At 41.4% G+C, this 16,620-nt stretch overlaps 1 protein-coding gene across 1 annotated transcript; it reads right to left on the bottom strand.

Annotated features, from left to right (window-relative positions):
• Window positions 1–5,168: 5,168 nt before the first annotated feature.
• polr1f (RNA polymerase I subunit F) lies at window positions 5,169–16,124 on the bottom strand. Its single transcript, XM_061882807.1, has 4 exons — window positions 15,781–16,124; window positions 10,428–10,569; window positions 6,176–6,384; window positions 5,169–6,104 (listed from the first exon to the last, which is right to left on the bottom strand). The coding sequence occupies exons 1-4, from the start codon at window positions 16,080–16,082 to the stop codon at window positions 5,510–5,512; spliced, it is 1,248 nt and encodes a 415-aa protein (XP_061738791.1). The 5' UTR covers window positions 16,083–16,124; the 3' UTR covers window positions 5,169–5,509.
• Window positions 16,125–16,620: the final 496 nt, after the last annotated feature.

Here is a 16,620-nt window from a genome sequence, read left to right as displayed (position 1 = left end):
GAAGAAAAGTTTTTGTGTTATCATTCATATTCTCCGAAGAATGGCCAAGAAATCAGAAATTGTCCCAGGGTATGTCCACTTGTGAGCACAACTGTATATAAGATGCAAAGGTGTATGGATGTGGAAATAGTAAAAAACTCCGATGGCCGTCCAGTCAAAACCAAAACATTGGGCGCCAAAACTATTTTAGCCAGGGTGTGTGAACAAATTGAGATGTTAAGCAACAATTAATGCAAAAGAAACTCTGAGCTGCGGTAATCTCGCAGTTTGGAACGTTCTGCCGGAAATATTAACCATTGTAAAAAATGTAGTTTTCAGAATAGCGTTGCCTTGGTAACACAAAATGTACCCCCACTTGAAGTACCGCTCTTGCCGACGGTATAACATATGTGGGGGCTTGTTGGCCGGTTCAAGCACACCTGTGAAGTCACAACCATTTCAGGTGACTACCTCACACAAGTTTTCGGGAGCATTTGAAATAGAGAAATGTGTTTAAGTTGTCGAAGACGCCGGATATTCAAACCTGGGATTTAGGAAGAGCCGTGTGGTTTTGGTCCTGGTCCTGGACTCGATACTCTTGGCAAGATGTTCAAGGGCACCAACCAGTCTGCATGTGCTTTGTGGACGAGTGTCCCTCGGGAAGTCCTGTGGAGAGGGCTCAGGGAGTATGGGGTCCCTGTACGGTCAGCGTCAGAACTTGGTCAGTAAGTCAGAGCGGTTTCCAGTGAGGTCTGCCGTCTGTCAGCCATTCTCTTTACAACTTTTATGGACAGAATTTCAAAGACAAAGTAGCTGAGGAGAGGAGAGCTTGGGCTTCTTTGCTTAGGCTGCTGCCCCCGCTTCCTGACTTTTGATAGATGGATGGATCTCCTCGTGACGTCAGGTGGCCCACATCCTAGTTGACTACACACATTGTGACAGTTTGACCCCACACTGTCACCATTTGACCATTGGCTTCCTCTCAAACATGCACATTTTTTAGAGAGTGGAAAACATGCTCAACAACAAGATGTAAGCTGTCACTCACCACGGCTCTGCAGGTGTGGCTAAAAGAGTCAGGGTGGGGCTGAGGGCTTTATGCAGCTGAGCACACCTACTTGGACTAATTAGGCCTAATTTGGGCCAAACCATGACTTTCAGGAGCTAGGTGTTGCTGATGGACATTTGAAAGTTGTGTTGTCTAAACCTGAATACACTTCGGACAAAAATGACTGCTTTAAAAATGCAAAAGTACTACGTGAATACTTTTTAGACATCTGATGGTTATTTATGGTTAAATTTACAAAAGAAGTGTTTTTTTAATTTCCCCTGTCAAATTGGTCGGGGCTATGGGCTATTTAAGTGGGGAAATGACATTTTTCTACACAAATTTGTGCTCAATTATATAAATACATTACTGTATTGGATAATTTATTGTATTACTTCATTACCAAGATATATTACCGAATTAAATAATAAATAAATGGGTTGTACTTGTATAGCGCTTTTCTACCTTCAAGGTACTCAAAGCGCTTTGACACTACTTCCACATTCACACACTGATGGAGGGAGCTGCCATGCAAGGCGCCAACCAGCACCCATCAGGAGCAAGGGTGAAGTGTCTTTCTCAGGACACAACGGACGTGACAAGGTTGGTTCTAGGTGGGATTTGAACCAGGGCCCCTCGGGTTGCGCACGGCCACTCTCCCACTGCGCCACGCCGTCCCAATTACCGTATTCTATAACTTTACTACCCTATTACATAATTACTATATAACTTAATTGTATTTTTACATTAAGTACATTGCATTATTTATGGCAAAGTATATTTTATTCATTAAATTACACAAGTACTTTACATTGTTTTCTTACCTTATTACATAATACTATATGATCACTTTTACATTACATATTTATTTTATTAAATTACTTTTACAGTATTGCGTAATTTATTACATAATTATGTTATCACATTACATTAATACTTGTTTTAATTCAATTGATTAATTACATAATTTTGTCAATTAATACTTACTCATATAAGTACTCTACTACTAAAGTACATTACTCAAGTGCTCAATTACATAATTTATTAGCGAATTAACACAATTACTTTATTACTCTGCATAATTGCATTATTTTCTTGATATTACGTAACTACATAATTCCATAATATTATCACTTCACTACATAACAAATTCATTTTATTAAATTATTCCTTATAGTATTACATAATTACATTACATTTATACATGTTTTAATTCAATTGATTACATAATTTCTCAATTACTCTAAGTACTCTATTACTAATTGCTTGAGTACATTACTCAAGTTCTCAATTACATAATTTATTACAGAACTAATACATAATTACTTTATTACATTACATTCCTTTATTACTTTGCATACCAGCATTACTTTATTACCTTAGTACATAACCACGTCATTACTTAACTCCATAATAATATAACTTTACGACATTATTACATAACTACTTTACGCAATTATTACTTTTGCAGTATTGCATGACTACTTGATTACATAATGACTGTATTTTTGGGTGTACAAACTCAAGCAATCCCTTTTTACTGAGGCGTGTTAATGAGTTGGCTGCCAGGGAACCGAAGCAACTACTGGAATCCGGCCCAACAACCCAAAAAGTAACGTTTACTTTCAGGGTTAATTGTGCCTGTTTGGACATTGAACCTTTGGGAAAGAGCTGACAACTTGAACCAGAGTGTGTGTGTGTGTGTGTGTGTGTGTGTATCTGACTACCTGAAGGGCTGATCGGATCATTAAAAAGCAAAGGTGCCAGAAATACCTTTGAAAGGGGCCATAAAGGGATTTCACGGATGTCAGTACGACTGCGAGAGACGAGCTTTGATACGATTCAACTCCTGCCTGGGTCGTGCGGGGCGATTAATGGCCGCAGTTGCACCGCTCTGACTGGTGGAACACTTAAGTTTTATGAGCTGCTGCCATTTGGGGCTCTGGGACGGGGCTTGAGAGTGCCGACCACGTTACTAATTACTCGGCCCAAAGTGGGGCGCGTTGGGATGGAGGTTGGTCGATTGTGGCTTGAGCGTACGCCAGCGTGCCGATTGTGTGTGTTCTCAAGCAGGAGAACCGTTTGTTCTACTTTAAAGAAGGTAACGGTTCTGCAGGTACCCGCCAGGCATGGAATCAACTTGCACACAATAAACGTGAGGGAAAGCTGGTCTGGCCTGCGCAACAAAAACAACACTCTTTCCTCCTCCTCCTGCTGGCCATCAGAGGATCATGAAGATAAACGAGCGTGCTTAGATATGAGGGTCCGGTGGCAGGAGGGGAGTCTGTAGTGGAATGTGTGTGAACCGCACTCCGCCTCCAATAAATCAGGGGAACAAGGAGGAGAGAGGAAAAGCTGCGTGGACGAGGGGGAGATAGCAGGAACAACAAGACGAATGAGGCGATGGCGGGGTGTTGGGAGTGCAGGTGCACGCAGGCTCCAGGTGACATGAGGCAAAAGGCAGACGGAGGTCAACAGAGCCCAAATGAGTCGGATTTTTAGCCATTATTATGGGGATGTTGTAACAAATATTACAGATCACTCATGCTATTAGTGCGGTGTTTTTCAACCATTATTGTGCCGTGGGATTTGATGTAATTTCACCTAATTGGTGTGTGGTCATTAAATATGTATTCTGATTTATGTTTTTCACAGAAAATGAGCCAAAGTTCATGCTCACATTCACACACTAGGGCCAATTTAGTGTTGCCCATCAACCTATCCCCAGGTGCATGTCTTTGGAGGTGGGAGGGGCCTATCCCCAGGTGCATGTCTTTGGAGGTGGGAGGAAGCCGGAGTACCCGTAGGGAACCCACGCAGTCATGGGGAGAACATGCAAACTCCACACAGAATGATCCTGAGCCTGGGATTGAACCCAGGACTACTCAAGACCTTCGTATTGTGAGGCAAATGCACTAACCCCTCCTCCGCTGTGCTGCCCCATGATTCTCAATTTGAAAAATTAATAATTGGTTCAAATCCAGGCTCGGGATCTTTCTGTGTGGAGTTTGCATGTTCTCCCCGTGAATGCGTGGGTTCCCTCCGGGTCCTCCGGCTTCCTCCCACTTCCAAAGACATGCACCTGGGGATAGGTTGATTGGCAACACTAAAATTGGCCCTAGTGTGTGAATGTGAGCGTGAATGTTGTCTGTCTATCTGTGTTGGCCCTGCGATGAGGTGGCGACTTGTCCAGGGTGTACCCCGCCTTCTGCCCGATTGTAGCTGAGATAGGCGCCAGCGCCCCCCGCGACCCCAAAAGGGAATAAGCGGTAGAAAATGGATGGATATAATAATTGTATCATTTTTTCTCTTAATCAAAAATAAAAACAGGTCCCACAGACCCAAACACCATACAAGCAGGTAATAACTGTGATTATTCAGATTTGAACAAAGAATCATTTGCCTTTTGCAAATACAAATCCCTGAAATTTGACTGACTTTGCTTTCTAATATTTTTTAATCACATTTTATTTGTCTCTTGCTTGTCTCCCCTCCACTCTGTAGCACTTTGACATTCCAGACACATAAAGAACATTTATTATGTTTTGCTAAACATTCTACATGCTCACCATTTTGCTGCTATGACTAAATCTCTATCTTTTAGTCTGTGATCAATAACTTGGCAATATAGTAACCTTTCAGGAAATGCTTTGTTGACTTGTTAAAGTACTGCTATTGTGTTTGTTTTAGGCTGTGGTTTTATTTTCTAGGTGTTATGACGATGCAATTTATCAAGGTTTGTGTATCTTTGGTTCCATAATGAGTAGTATTTGTAATATTGCATGAAATGTGCTTATGGGTAGGCCATAAGGCTTCAGTTCCACTTGTTGTTTACCTGTGTGACAATCGGTGTTTGAGATATCACGGAATTGAAAGGAACATCAAGTGTCGGCCCATAGTGGCAACGCAATGATCAGGAGTGAAGGATGAAGAGGCGGCCATTTAAGTGCGCCTCCTTATCTCTGCTGTTTAGGCGGCTGCTGATAAGCTGCTTGCGCCGCACCACTAATTAGACTCCCTGCTGAAAGGCAGGATTTGTGTGCTCGCACGGAGGTAGGAGGTAAAGAAAACATCTTAAGGCTGTCTCTCGACGCTTCATCACTCACTGGTCAGCATGGGACTGTGAAGAATATCTTTGTCATCAGATTTCCGCCATTGATGAGAAATAAACTTGTTTGTTTTTTTAATGTCAGTATATATTTATTTTGCATATTCTTTGGGGGTTATCCTACAGTCACCTTGTCGGACATTTCACATTAGTCCTTAGAAAACTGTTCAAAACTCTTCTTTGGACCGGCGGTGATCACGTGATTTTGTTTTGGTGAAGTCAGATGGGCAACACTGTATTTTACTCACATGAAAAATGTTTTTACTTGGAGTCTTGCGCCCCCTTCAGGTCAAAAGAAGGGAAGAGCATTCCTGGGATGTTCCTGTCTGTTGTCATGAAGGCACTTCACTGAAAAGTTTCCTGAGAGTGTTTCTTCACACAATGTCCCTTTTCCTCTTCTTGGACTTTGGTGAACTTTGACTCAAACCTGGCAGGACTTCTTCGCTCTCCGTTTCGTGTTTCCTCTTTTTGCTGGGCTTGTCACTAAGGTAACCGCTGGAGTCGCTGGCGTGGATCTCAGGAGGAGAAATATGAGCCTGCTCCTCCTCTTCTTTTATTCTCTTCTCCTTTTTCTTCTTCTTCTTCTTCTTACCAGGTTCGCTGCAGTTAACATCAATCTCTGTTCCGTTGGGCTCTAATGCAACATTACTGTCATACTGCATTATTTCCTCTTCTGTTGCTTCTTCTTTGATTTTATCTTTCTTATTTTTCTTCTTCTTCTTCCTCTCACCGGGTTCGCTGCTGTTTGCCTCATCCTCGGTTCTGTTGGGCTCCGGAGTGGCATCGTTGTCGAGCTGCACCAGTTCCTCGTCTGTGATTTCCTCCTTTATTTTCTTTTTCTTCTTCTTCTTCTTCTTGGGAGAATCTTCCACGGTAGATTCTTCTGTAGGTTCTGGTTCTTGTCGCTCAAGTTGGTTAACAGAGACACCCAATTCTGAGCTCTCAGCCATAGCCAAGAGTTCTTGAACCCTGAGATAAAGCACACATTGACCTTTGAACACCGAGCTTAGGAAAGAAACACTGTTTATGTACACACGTACGTGGGTCTCTCCAGTCTTCCTCTTATTAGCAGCACTCCCGCAGTGTCAGCGTCAAGCGCAGTCACTTCGAACTTCAGCTCAGCGCCAATCCTGGGCCCTCCATCCCGCCAGATTTCCACAGGAACTAGGTTAGGCCGGGGGATGCTGGCATTAAAGCAGCCGTGCACCAGGCAGCCCACGTGACTCACACCCAGTTTATTTACCTTTCCCTGGGATGCAGAAACACAATTACATGAAAATATCCTCATTAGAAATGTAAAAATAGATACCACGCAAAAAATAAATCGATTCAGTATCGTCACTACCAAATACCGAACAATGTTTTACTCTGCGAGCCGCAACAATATACGTACTTATTTGTAGGGGTGTAACGGTACACAAAAATTTCGGTTTGGTACGTACCTCGGTTTAGAGGTCACGGTTCGGTTCATTTTCGGTACAGTAAAAAAAACAAAATATACATTTTTTGGTTATTTATTTACCAAATTTGTAAACGATGGTTTTATCCTTTTAACATTGAGAACACTATAATAATTCTGCCCACATTAATCCACATTAAACTGCCTCAACTTGTTGCTCAGAATAAATAAAATGACAAAACTTTTCTTCTACATATAAAAAGTGCAACATTTAACAATTTCAAGTCAACTCATCATGCTCAATTTATTACAGCATTTGGGAAGCCTGTAGTTAGTTGATTTTTATTATGTAAATGTTATATTTGTATCAACATGAGATAGCAGGGACCCTGCCATTTAAACTAGGCTGCTACATTACTAATGATTCATGTAACTATTGCTGAAAAAATAGTACAATAGCAATAGGAGGTGTTCATCCCTGAACACCATGGAGTTCAAGTGAAATAACAGACAGACAGGGCTTTGCTGCCCCTAACACACACACACGCACGCACGCATGCACGCACGCACACAGCAAAATGAGTTAACGTTACGCTAAAAGCTAATTAGCCTTCACCTCAAGCCAGGACCGCGAGCGAGCTGAGCCGCAGTTTAAGTTTCTAGAACCTCAACGGGGTCATAGTGATGTTGCTAGTAGTTGTGACCGGGAGGCGTTTATTATAATTTGGGGGAGAGTACGCTGCCTTATGCTCACCTGCTAAAGACCTATTTCCTCAACGCTGAAGCATTTACTAGATGCGCTCTGAATACGCACTGCTGATTGGCTGTTATCGCTATATATGTAACCAATCAGATGGTTGTGTGGGTGGGACAATGCTGGGTGCTGAGAGAGGCAGAAAGCAGAGCAGCTTGTTAACTTTAGCTTAAAATCTCGTTCGGTACACCCCCATACCGAAACGGTTCAATACAAATACACGTACAGTTACACCCCTACTTATTTGTGAAAGCCTGTCCCGAATGCAGATTTGGTGCGTTGGTTTCAGGACCCAATGTGTCCATTTTGCTGGGTCTTCTTCGCCTTTTCTCCCTGTATTATAGGGCGTACCCCAGGGTTCCATATTAGGTCCGTCGTTGATGCAAATAATCTTTGTAATAAATGTGTCGGATGCTGTGTTCAATTTTTATGCAGATACGCAGTCATATATTGCTCATCCCCTGCTGTAGTCCGAACCCTTGAGCTTCTGCAGTCTGCTTTCGATGTTGTTCAGTCCCAGCTAACTGAGCTCAGACTATTGCTAAATGCAGAAAAACATGTGATGTTATTCAAATTAGGTCTGGGCGATATATGGAATATACTCGATATATTGCGGGTTTGTCTCTACGATTTAGAAAATGACTATATCGTGATATTGGAGAATACATTCTCACGCAGTTGCTTTTAGCTGCTGGCATTACACTACAGCAGGGGCGCTCACACTTTTTCTGCAGGCGAGCTACCTTTCAATTGACCAAGTCGAGGAGATCTACCTCATTCCTATTTATAATTTATATTTATTTATTTATGAAAGAGACGTTTTTGAAAACAAGTTAATGGTGTTTAATGATAATACAAGCATGTTTAACACACATAGATTCCTTTCTTTAATGAAGACAAGAATATAAGTTGGTGTATTACCTGATTCAGATGACTTGCATTGATTGGAATCAGACAGTAGTGCTGATAATGTCCACATTTTTTAAATGGAGGAGAAAAAAAGTCCTCCTTTCTGTCCAATACCACATGAAAGTGGTTGGATTTTGGCATCTCATTTGTCCAACTTGCATACTCCTTTTTAAACACTTTGTTATGAGAGTAGCATATAAATAAATGATAAATGGGTTGTACTTGTATAGCGCTTTTCTACCTTCAAGGTACTCAAAGCGCTTTGACACTACTTCCACATTTACCCATTCACACACACATTCACACACTGATGGAGGGAGCTGCCATGCAAGGCGCCAACCAGCACCCATCAGGAGCAAGGGTGAAGTGTCTTGCTCAGGACACAACGGACGTGACGAGGTTGGTACTAGGTGGGATTTGAACCAGGGCCCCTCGGGTTGCGCACGGCCACTCTCCCGCTGCGCCACGCCGTCCCTATGTGTGTGGCCCTTTAATGTCTGGCAGCAGGTGAGTGACGTCAGTGAGTGTGCGGGTGGGCAAGCAAGTGAGAAAGCGGTCGCTGAGGGCGGGGGAGAAATACATTGGCATCAAACTCCGTAGCTTGCTAGCTTTCTGAGACTCTTATTTTGTTAGCACAGGCAGGATGAAACAGGTCTTTTATGGTGAAGACAGGAAGTGTGCAGTCGCTCTTTAGACTTTTGACAGTAGGTACGGAGTCTCTAGAAATAAAATGTGTTTCTCTGCGTCCGCCCTGTTAGTGATTTTTTTCTTAAATATGAGCTTGCAGCAGCCAGCGTCATCTCACAAGATCCTCGGGTGCCGAGAATGTCAAACAACTGACGAAAGTGAAGTCTTGCTATGATTGACGATTGCTCATTTTTATGTCTATTTTTTAATGCCTGGCTTGAGATGGACTGACACACCCTCCGAGATCGACCAGTCGATCGCGATCGACGTAATGGGCACCCCTGCACTACAGGCTCTTCTCACTCTTTCTTGCCTCTGCTTCTCACAGACAGCAAGCGCGCCTTTTTACATACGTCACATACGTATACGCCCTCGCGGAGCAGAGAGGTAGCAGCATGGGTAACGTTAGCTGCGCGGTGACAGCGGTAATACGAGAGAAAGAAGGTGAAAATCTGGTAACAAATGAAGGAATAATTAACTCCCAAGAAAAACAGCAGGGGGGTCCCTGTTTATGGTTTGGCTTCAAGTGGGAATGTCGAAAAGACAACCATAATTTGTCAAGCGTGTGGCAAAAGCGTTGCTACAAAAAGTAGCCCCACTACTAATGTAGCATCATTTGAAAAGTCACCTGCTAGAGAATGAAAAGTGTTTGAAACTCTGCATGTCAACATCTCCGTTCGGTGTCACACCAACAAAATGCAGAGGCAACTATTTCCAGATCAACACCGTATGAAAAAAATAGTCAACAACAGAAGGAGATAATGTCGGCAGGAACCTACCACATAGTGAAGGACATACACTATTTGATTTCCTATTATGCAGCTCATTTTTATTTGACACTTATTGAAATATCTTGTGTGACATCATGCACAAAAGTGCACTTTATTTGTTTTAAACTATTGTAGTGGTGTTCTGTACAAAAAGTGCACTTTAATTTAGTGTTGTTTTGATATGTCATCTTAGTGACATCATGCACAAAAGTGCACTTTATTTGTTTTAAACTATTGTAGTGCTGTTCTGTACAAAAAGTGCACTTTAATTTAGTGTTGTTTTGATATGTCATCTTAGTGACATCATGCACAAAAGTGCACTTTATTTGTTTTAAACTATTGTAGTGCTGTTCTGTACAAAAAGTGCACTTTAATTTAGTGTTGTTTTGATATGTCATCTTAGTGACATCATGCACAAAAGTGCTCTAATAGCTTGTTTTAAAATATCTCTGACAATCTTGCACTTTCTGTTTTGAAATGACATGAATGTTTGTGCCACTGTGCCAATAACTGTTTCATAAATACACTTTTGCTCAATTGTGACTTCCCTCTCTGCATGAAAGTTTAAAAGTAGAATATATTAATGCAGTATGAAGAAGAATGTTTGAATGTAGACACATAGAATCATCATACTGCTGTCATTATATGCTTCAAGTCTTCATTCAAGGCTAAGGCAAAATATGGAGATAAATATTGTGTATCGTGACGTGGCCTAAAAATATCGAGATATTAAACAAAAGGCAATATCGCCCAGCCCTAGTTATAATACTCACCAGCAGTCTTTGTCCCTTGGTAGGTTGGAATATAATGAAGTTGGCCTGTATGTCCATGTGGATGTAGCCGCTGTCATCATAAATGCTTCCTTGAGGGCCCACAATCCGTAAGTCATCATAAGCTACGGGTACGCCTTCGAGGCTGCAAAAAGGGGATGGAACAAATATATATTATATATACACAGTACAGGACAAAAGTTTGGACACACCTTTTCATTCACTAATGGTTCCAACCCCATTGATAAAGCAAGAAATTCCACTAATCAACTTTGAAAAGGCACACCTGTGAAGTGAAAACCAATCACAGGTGACTACCTCTTGAAACTCCTGGAGAGAATGCCAAGAGTGTGCAAAGCAGTGATCACAGCAAAGGGTGGCTATTTTGAAGAAACTAGAATATAAAACATGTTTTCAGTTATTTCCCCTTTTTTTGCTAAGTACATAACTCCATATGTGTTCATTCATAGTTTTCATGTGACTATCTACAATGAAAATAAAGAACACACGTACTGTATATTTTAATTCCGAAGAAATTGTGATTGTTGAAAAACCGAAATTGCCACTGTGGTGTATTTGCTTACGTGTGTTTTAAAAAATAAAGCTGACGTTGATCCTCGCTGATGTCCGTGCCTCCTCTAGTTAACAGCCATAAAAAAGATTAGAACCCTCCCAAATATATTACACCATTTATATCCATTCATATATTATACTATTTTGTTTTCACGTGAAAAAACACACATTTTTAAGGTGTGGCAACCACATCTATGGTTGCGCCTTTCATCTTACTTTGTAGGCGAAACTACTAAGTACCGACTTCCTTGTTCTAGGGTTCTATGGTATACTGTTACCGGTAGAGTATCGTGGTACTAATAGAGCAAAAACGGTCCTATACTCTGTTTGAAAGTACTGGTTCGCCATATTTTTTTATAGGCATGACAGCGCCTTGTCGTCACGTCATGACATTTCTGGTTTTACAAGCAGAGGAGCATGTTCGGCAGCGCACAATCACGGAGTACTTACAAGAAGACTGTAGACAGAAAAGGGGAATGGACACATTTTGGCGTAAAAACTAAAGATAAAGGTGAAGCTACAATACTAAAACGCCCTCAGGAAGAGGTGCCTTAAGACATGGCTGGCTAATTAGCGGCTAATGTCAATCCGCAATCTGCAGTGTTTTAGCTACTTTAAATACTAATCCTCGCTTTTATGACAACAAATAAAGTGAGTTTCTTACAAGTATCATCCCTGCAGGACGAGGAATAGCTAAACATGCTTCACTACGCACCGTAGGATACAATAGCTCACCGGCGTCACAATGTAAACAAACGCCATGGGTGGATCTACACCTGACATCCACTGTAATGATACCAAGTACAATAGCGTAACTAGTCGATACTACTATGCCTTTTCTTAGGAGCACTCACCTTTTATTTATTTATGGTTTAAGCATTAGATACCTTTTTACCTGCACAAAGCAATTAGCTACAGGCTGCCACCTACTGATATGGAAGAGTATTACACGATTACTCTGCCAAGCTCTAGACAGCACCGACACATCATCCACTGGGTGTGAGTTTTCCTTGCCCTTTTGTGGGTTCTTCCGAGGAAGTCGTAGTCGTAATGGTTTGTACAGTCCTTTGAGACATTTGTGATTCAGGGCTATATAAATAAACATTGAATGATTGATTGATCATTTGCAGACTATAATTACTGCTTTACAAAAAATATTTTTAACCCAAATAGGTGAAATAAGATCATCTACCACGGCACACCAGACGGTATCTCACAGCACACAGTGGATGAAAAACACCGGTGTTAACAGTCAGCTGGGGAACAAACAGTTTTTGGAAAAAATCTGATTTAGGCCAATTTGTAAACGATACAGCTGTCAACTACCCTACCCGCCTTTGTTTATCAAATGTGCTACAGAAATAAACCTCGTTCCAATTCAATACCCATGCTGAGCTAGAGATGGGACGTTCGGAAACGAGTCGGGTCTTTTAAACGGCCCTTTTAACTGAACGATGAGAACCGATTCGCAGTTGGAATTTGTCCGTTTGAGAGCCGTTCTTCACGCAAATTACCCACGCAACCATCTCAGAATCAAATCAGCTTTATTGGTTAGATTTACTAAAAGGAGTAATGACATCACCAAGTTAGTCATCCACCTATGGTTCTTCTTCACATGAAGTGAGCACGCACCCACTAGACAGTTAACTTAGGGGAACAAATGTATTCATCTACTGCAGCCTTTTATTGAAGTATTTATTTCAAAAGTGAGGTACTGAGGGTGACCCACGAATTGCAAGCTATGAAGGATAAAATCAAAGAAAATACGGAGAAGATAAAACTGAACCAATCTAATCGACAACATTCTTCCTGGGAACATTTTTCAACCTGAGGTAGTCCCAAAAAAAAGAAGCTTCAGGAAGGAGGCGGCGGTTGACCTTTTAGCTGCTGTATGTGGACCTACAGGAAGATCAAGCACGAGGAAATGGCGCCATCTGGTGGAAAGTTTATAAAAACATAAACCAAATTACATTATTTATCCATCCATTTCCTACTGCTTGTCCCTTTTGGGGTCGCGAGGGGTGCTGGAGCCTATCTCAGCTGCATCCGTGAAGAAGGCGGTGTACACCCTGGACAAGTCGCCAGTCACTGGGAGAACAGGCAAACTCCACACAGACCCCGAGCCTGGGATGGAACTCAGGACTACTCAGGACCTTTGTATTGTGAGGCACATGCACTAACCCCTGTGCCACCGTGCTTCAGCATAGGAAGATTATTATTGTGCGTGTATAAGGTAAGACATTATCTCACGTTTTGTTTAGCAATATTATGCAAAAGCAACTTTTATTACCTGCTCTTATCTGCTGATCTGTATTTGGGATCTGCATACGTCCTGAAAAATTGCAGACGCTTTTTTTCCACTCTATCTTCTCGTTATGTGACATTCATCCTCCGCTGTTGCCATTTCTAATATAAAGTAGTGTAAAGTTCTTACTTATATCTGTCAGTAAACTCGCCCTGAAAGCTCTAAATTAGATGATCAATAATTGAAAATAATGCTCACCAGTAGTGTGTACATTGGTGAAATAATGTATACATTGTGATTCATTGACCACACTTATCGTGTTACTTCTTTTCCCTTGATGAAAGCAAGTTACTTAAAAGTAAATCAGTCTTTAGAACGGCTTTTTTATTGAACGGCTCCTCAATATCCAGCTCCCTTCCAAGAGTCATAACCATAGACATCTTATAAGTAGACACAGCATTGGGTGCTGTGACGCGAGAAATTCGGCCGCCATCTTGAGGTGGTGACGAGGAGCCTAAACTGACAGTTGACAGGTAGAAAACAAAAGATGCCGGACTGGTGTTAGAGCGTTTTCCTGCTCAAATGAGCAGACTGTTGAAAATAGGAATCGGGGGATTACTTTTCACAAGTAATATTTAACATTAACGTACTATTGGTTGTATTTTGTGAAAAGAATATTAGCACAGAGTTGAGAAGGCACAAAGATCTTCGATAGTACTGAAATCGTAGCCACTAGCAAACCAGAGTATGACCATAACATAACTGTTTGTCAATGAAATTAATTACAAACCCTGTTTCCATATGAGTTGGGAAATTGTGTTAGATGTAAATATAAACAGAATACAATGATTTGTAAATCCCTTTCAATCCATATTCAGTTGAATATGCTACAAAGACAACATATTTGATGTTCAAACTCAAACTTTATTTTTTTTTGCAAATATTAATTAACTTAGAATTTCAAGGCTGCAACACGTGCCAAAGTAGTTGGGAAAGGGCATGTTCACCACTGTGTTACATCACCTTTTCTTTAAACAACACTCAAACGTTTTGGAACTGAGGAAACTAATTGTTGAAACTTTGAAAGTGGAATTCTTTCCCATTCTTGTTTTATGTAGAGCTTCAGTCCTTCAACAGTCCGGGGTCTCTGCTGTCCTATTTTACGCTTCATAATGCGCCACACATTTTCCATGGGAGACAGGTCTGGACTACAGGCAGGCTAGTCTAGTACCAGCACTCTTTTTTTAAGAAGCCACGCTGTTGTAACACGTGCTGCATGTGGATTGGCATTGTCTTGGTGAAATAAGCAGGGGCGTCCATGAAAAAGACGGTGCTTCGATGGCAGCATATGTTGTTCCAAAACCTGTATGTACCTTTCAGCATTAATGGTGCCTTCACAGATGTGTAAGTTACCCATGCCTTGGGCACTAATGCACCCCCATACCATCACACATGTGTAAGTTACCCATGCCTTGGGCACTAATGCACCCCCATACCATCACACATGCTGGCTTTTACACTTTGCGTGGATAACAGTCTGGATGGTTCGCTTCCCCTTTGGTCCGGATGACACGATGTCGAATATTTCCAAAAACAATTACATATGTGTGCTCGTCAGACCACAGAACACTTTTCCACTTTGCATCAGTCCATCTTAGATGATCTTGGGCCCAGAGAAGGGGACCGAAAGCAATGGATGTCGAGTGGGTCTAACATGATATTGTGAAAGTCCAATCCATAGTGGATCTAATATAACATTGAGAGTCCAGTAGAGCTTTTACTTGCACTTACAGATGTAGCGACCAACTGTATTTAGTGACAGTGGTTTTCTGAAGTGTTCCTGAGCCCATGTGGTGATATCCTTTAGAGATTGATGTCGGTTTTTGATACAGTGCCGTCTGAGGGATGGAAGGTCACGGTCATTCAATGTTGGTTTCCAGCCATGCCGCTTACGTGGAGTGATTTCTCCAGATTCTCTGAACCTTTTGATGATATTATGGAGCGTAGATGTTGAAATCCCTCAATTTCTTGCAATGTCACTTTGAGAAAGGTTGTTCTTAAACTGTTTGACTATTTGCTCACGCAGTTGTGGACAAAGGGGTGTACCTCGCCCCATCCTTTCTTGTGAAAGACTGAGCATTTTTTGGGAAGCTGTTTTTATAGCCAATCATGGCACCCACCTGTTCCCAATTAGCCTGCACACCTGTGGGATGTTCCAAATAAGTGTTTGATGAGCATTCCTCAACTTTATCAGTATTTATTGCCACCTTTCCCAACTTCTTTGTCACGTGTTGCTGGCATCAAATTCTAAGTTAATGATTATTTGCAAAAAAAAAAGAAAAGTTTATGAGTTTGAACATGAAATATGTTGTCTTTGTAGCATATTCAACTGAATATGGCTTGAAAAGGATTTGCAAATCATTGTATTCTGTTTATATTTACATCTAACACAATTTCCCAACTCCTATGGAAACGGGGTTAAACAAGTACAGATTGTAAGTGTGGAAGTGAGCCAACATTGACAAGTGAGGTTGTTACCGTGGCGAGTACTTGAGCATCTCGGCCTCCATCTCCCCGCGCAGACCAGAGCGCTTCTTGTGCAGGAACTTGGGCGGCAGGGCGACGTGTCTGCGGTGATTCTTCATCACCAGGCACGAGTACGGCGCCGACAAAAGGTTGGAAGCGGCGGCGAAAGACGGAACGGAGCAGGAAAGCTCGGGTACAAATGCCCCCACTACTGTGGACGTGTCTACTGCCGTCTTTGGAGCACAAGCGGCTGGAATTTGGCCTGACATGTTCACGTGTTGTGGCTCGTCTTCGGCCTGCTCCAAGTTCGCCATGTTGACTCCGGGACCGGAAGAGGAACACCATTCACTTCCGCTTTGAGAAACACTACTGCTGAAATATGTTTTGAAAAGTGTATAAAAGGTTTTTTTTTTACTTTTATGTTAATTTTGTTGTTTTAATATACGTTTTTGTTTTGTATGTGAACTTATGTAATATACAAATTCAGTTCCGAGAAACACAACTGCTGACATATATTTTGAAAAGTGTATAGAGATAATTATTTTGTTTTCTTTATTTTTGTATTACATTTGTTGTCATTTTGAAATATGTTTGTATTGTATGTGAACTTATGTATCATAAAAATAAAGGTACGACATGACTCACTTCCGCTTCGAGAAACACAACTGCTGAAAAATGTAGTGAAGAATTTTTTATCTACATATTTTGGAAAATGTAGTAACATGTTTTTTGGGTTATTTTTTTATATATTTTTCGTCCTTTTTATATATGTTTGTTCTGTATGTGAACCTTGTATCATACAAATAAAGTTCTGGGGGTGGAAAAAAGACTTAACTGCCAGCAATTTGTTTT

This window comes from Nerophis ophidion, linkage group LG21, assembly GCF_033978795.1.
Source record: "Nerophis ophidion isolate RoL-2023_Sa linkage group LG21, RoL_Noph_v1.0, whole genome shotgun sequence".
Taxonomy (NCBI): Eukaryota; Metazoa; Chordata; class Actinopteri; order Syngnathiformes; family Syngnathidae; genus Nerophis; species Nerophis ophidion.
The sequence above is the reverse complement of the archived record's forward strand: the minus strand, read 5'-3'. Positions and strand labels throughout refer to the sequence as shown.